Source organism: Brassica napus, chromosome A8, assembly GCF_020379485.1.
Source record: "Brassica napus cultivar Da-Ae chromosome A8, Da-Ae, whole genome shotgun sequence".
Lineage (NCBI taxonomy): Eukaryota > Viridiplantae > Streptophyta > Magnoliopsida > Brassicales > Brassicaceae > Brassica > Brassica napus.
The window spans coordinates 19,328,685-19,333,092 of record NC_063441.1 but is presented as its reverse complement, the minus strand read 5'-3'; the positions used below and the strand labels follow the sequence as shown (position 1 = coordinate 19,333,092).

Sequence of the window (4,408 nt, the reverse complement as noted above, 5' to 3'; positions counted from 1 at the left end):
TCTTTTCATATTAAAAATAAATAATTAAGTCATTTTCTCATCTATAAATACCTTAGACACACTCTTCAGATCGAATCGATTTTCCCCTCACCAATCCTCTCGATCATTGGAGGAAACTAAAAGGGAAAAAAAAATCGACATAAGAATAAAAACAATTTCCCTTAAAAATAAGGAAATGATAAACTTTGAAGAAAATATACAAAACACCATCTCTCTCACTTAAAGCCCCTAGAGAATCTAATCCTCCCATTATTCTTTTAAGGATCGGTGATTCTCTAAAAAGGTAAACGCACGAGCATGGCGGCCGCGGTTGCGACGGGGGTTGCACCGTCGACAATGATTGATCAAGTTCCGAGTCCGACGGCGGCTCAGACTTCGGTTCAGGTTTCGGTTTCGGTACCGGTTCAATCTCCAGTGGTTGCGGCTGATCAAACGCATCCGAATTCATCGCTCTACGTGGGAGATCTAGACCCGAGAGTGGCCGAAGCACATCTGTTCGATCTGTTCAAACATATCGCTAGTGTTGTCTCGGTCCGAGTCTGTCGCGATCAAAACCGTCGATCTTTGGGATATGCCTACATCAATTTCAGTAACCCTAATGATGGTAAAATACACGTTACTCTATCGCTTCATGCTCGAGTTAGGGTTTCATGTAATCAAACACTCTCATGAATTGCATTACAATAAAGAGAATTATACTATTCACACTAGTATTACGATCATCGTTTTTTTTCACCTTTTAATAATTATATTTGCGAAAACTTCATATACATATTCTTTTTTTTGTTCTTTAAAAAAACTTCATATTCTACTATTCATGCAAATCACTATGTTCCAATGTAGCGTTTTGTTAGACCTGCTATTTAATTATAGTCAGTATATTGTAACACTGATGCATCATTGACATGTATCGTTTGAATACAGGAGCATTCGTAGATGTTGCCCATGCAACTTTTCTATAAAGATTCTTTCAATAGGAAAAAAAGAACTTTTCTATAATGATATGCTTGACAAAAACGTGATTAATTAGTGTGTTTGGGCCTTATATATGTCATCGCAGATGCAAGCTAGTCTTTTACTTTTACAATAACGATCTTATATATTTCTAAGCTATTTATATATGATTGGTTAACTAATAAAGGTGAGTTATTTTCCTAGCTATCCGCGCAATGGAGGCCTTGAACTACACTCCCCTCTTCGACAGGCCCATCAGGATCATGCTCTCGAACCGTGACCCCAGCACGCGAAAGAGCGGCAAAGGTAACATTTTTATCAAAAGCCTAGACGCCTCTATCGACAACAAGGCCTTGTTCGAAACCTTTTCGAGTTTCGGAACCATCCTCTCATGCAAAGTTGCAACTGACGTGACCGGACAGTCCAAGGGATACGGGTTCGTCCAGTTCGAGAAGGAGGAATCTGCTCAAGCAGCAATTGACAAACTAAACGGAATGCTAATGAACGACAAGCAAGTATACGTGGGACACTTCATCAGACGCCAAGAACGCTCTCGGGAAGAAAACGCCCCTACGCCGCGTTTCACTAACGTGTACGTCAAGAATCTCCCCAAGGAGATTGGTGAGGACGAGCTAAGGAAGACGTTTGGTAAATTTGGATCGATTTCGAGCGCGGTTGTGATGAGGGACCAGAGTGGAAACTCGAGGTGTTTCGGGTTTGTGAACTTTGAGTGTGCCGAAGCAGCGGCGCAAGCCGTTGAGAAGATGAATGGGATTAGCTTAGGGGATGATGTGTTGTTCGTTGGGAGGGCGCAGAAGAAGTCTGAGAGAGAGCAAGAGCTGAGAAGGAAGTTTGAGGAAGAGAGGATGAACCGGTTTGAGAAATCTCAAGGAGCAAATCTGTATTTGAAGAATCTTGATGATAGCGTTGATGATGAGAAACTCAAGGAGATGTTCTCTGAGTTTGGAAATGTAACCTCTTCCAAGGTAATAGCAAAAAAAATGCATGCAAATATCTTTTTTTTATTGATGTTACGTTTGTGTTTGAACACAAGTCCTCTAATAATATGTGAAAGGTTATGGTTAATCCACAAGGAATAAGCAGAGGGTTTGGTTTTGTTGCTTATTCCAATCCTGAAGAAGCTTCAAGAGCCGTGAGTTGCCTAAAGCTTTTTTACTCTTCTCTTTTGACATCTGAGATATGAAGTAATATTTATAACAATGCAGCTGAATGAAATGAACGGGAAGATGATAGGAAGGAAACCACTTTACATAGCTCTTGCGCAGCGCAAAGAAGATAGACAAGCACATTTACAGGTTTCTGAATCAAACTCTCTTTATTCACATATATTTTTTAAAAATGTGGTTTGTTAAAGCTGTGTTGTGTGACTGATTACGTCATGCTATTTTCAGGCGCTGTTTTCACAGATTAGAGCACCAGAGTCAATGCAATCTCCAATGACGGGGTTTAATCACCCACGAGGTGGACCAATGCATGGTCCACCTCAGCACATGTACGTAGGCCAGAATGGGCGTTCAAGCATGGTCCCATCCCAGCCCATGGGATATGGATTCCAGCCTCAGTTCATGCCCGGGATGCGTCCAGGTTCTGGCCCAGGCAACTTCATCATGCCTTATCCTCTTCAGAGACAACCTCAGGCCGGTCATAGAATGGGATTTGGGCGCGGTGCTACTAACATGCCACATCACATCCAACAACAGCAACAAGTATGTTAAACTAACATAGTTTTGTTTATAGTTCTTAAGCTAATCATGAGACTGAATTTGTGTTGGATATTTGCAGCTTATACACCATAACCCGAGCCCGGGAATGAGATACATGAATGGTGCGGGTAACGGGAGGAACGGATTGGAATTGAGTGTTTCACAAGGAACGTTGCCTCCAGTCATGCCTTTGCCAATTGATGCTTCTTCAATTGGTATTGTTGCTCCTCAAAATCACCAGAAAGCTCCTCTACTTCCAATCTCTAAGCTCACTTCTCTCTTAGCTTCTGCAAGTCCAGCTGATCGCACACGGGTTTGCCCCTTCTTTCCTCTACATCTCAGCTAACCTCATATGAGACCTAGCTAGGTTTCCATTGTTTTATATTGCTTTTACATTTAGTGTATAATTTGTAAACAAATCCATAGATTTATAACATCTTTTAAAGAACATGTTAAAGAGATTTGATTAAGATTGGCAAGTTAATGTAACATGTATATTGTGACTTGGTTGGACTCTACAGATGCTCGGAGAGCGACTATACCCACTTGTGGAAAGGCAGGAACCACTTCACGTGGCTAAAGTGACAGGAATGTTGTTGGAGATGGATCAGGCCGAGATATTGCACCTGATGGAGTCACCAGAGGCACTCAAGTCTAAAGTTTCTGAGGCATTAGATGTTCTCAGGCTTTCTGCTGATGCACCTGATCATGATCTTGGTTTCTCTACCATCGACTGAAATCTCCACCTTCTTTTTTATTTTCCTAGTTTTATACTATGAGTCTTTCTTTAGTCTTTTTAGCAACTTTCTATTTATTAAAACTTATGGTTTTGAGTCTTTTAACTTAATATTTGGTCCATTCACTGAATCACAACAAGAATCTACTTCAATTAGTTTATTCTTGACTATATATATATATATAATAATGGCACTAACATTATTTGAGAAGTGATTTGCCACGTGTCATCTCTATAATCACTTTAACAAAATAGATGTGACATCTATCTTATTAAAACTCAAGTACAAAATTGGAGTGTTTGGAGACTTGAATAGGACTTTTAAAAATTTGGAGTGTTTGGAAACATGGATTGCAGTCTTTTAAAAAAAAATATTTTTGTTTGAAAACAAGGATAGTAGTATTAAGAAAAAAAGTAATGGGCTTATGTTTTTTTTAAAAATTGAAAGTTATCTAGGCCACTTTTAAAATATACCAAAATGAGTCAATCTAATTCCCTAAAATTTTTTTTTCTAAACTAACCATAAAACAAAATTTAAACTTTATATACATATTTCAAATCAAAATAATAATTCAAATTTGATTTATATCAAAAATTGATTCAAAAATATACATATATTCAAAAATGGATTTTTACTAAACTATTTTTCAATAACCATTATAAAAAAATATTGTCAATCCTACTATATAAAAGCTACTAATTTTGAGGCTTCTTAGGAGTGCCACATAGGATAAAATATTCTCCACCAATCAAACTGCCACGTCATCGCGAATGTTTAGATGATGGGTCTCGAACCATCCAAACCCATCAAAATAATCAGCCCATTGTATAACTTATAGCTTCTTTTTCTTTAGTCTACTTACCTTAGACGTCTCCAGCGACTCCAAATCTGTTCGTCTACCCAACTTCACCGGTGTAACTCCTACGACTACAACAATGGCACTTCAATGCTCCATTATAACTCATGAAGTGAAGACTCTTTGTACCTCTCCAC

General features: G+C 38.7%; 1 protein-coding gene across 1 annotated transcript; it reads left to right on the top strand.

Moving 5' to 3' along the window:
• On the top strand, positions 1-3,620 carry LOC106434221 (polyadenylate-binding protein 3). The gene is made up of 7 exons (XM_013875058.3): positions 1-604; positions 1,159-1,940; positions 2,030-2,107; positions 2,181-2,270; positions 2,367-2,681; positions 2,758-2,991; positions 3,200-3,620. Exons 1-7 carry the CDS (start codon positions 298-300, stop codon positions 3,413-3,415), a joined length of 2,022 nt encoding a protein of 673 aa, XP_013730512.2. The 5' UTR covers positions 1-297; the 3' UTR covers positions 3,416-3,620.
• Positions 3,621-4,408: the final 788 nt, after the last annotated feature.

Excerpts from the sequence above, each read along its gene's own strand:
- LOC106434221 (XM_013875058.3), top strand. The coding sequence starts at position 298 with ATGGCGGCCGCGGTTGCGACGGGGGTTGCACCGTCGACAATGATTGAT. Across the intron at positions 605-1,158 it reads TTTCAGTAACCCTAATGATG|CTATCCGCGCAATGGAGGCC; the intron begins GTAAAATACACG and ends TTATTTTCCTAG. Across the intron at positions 2,992-3,199 it reads GTCCAGCTGATCGCACACGG|ATGCTCGGAGAGCGACTATA; the intron begins GTTTGCCCCTTC and ends TGGACTCTACAG.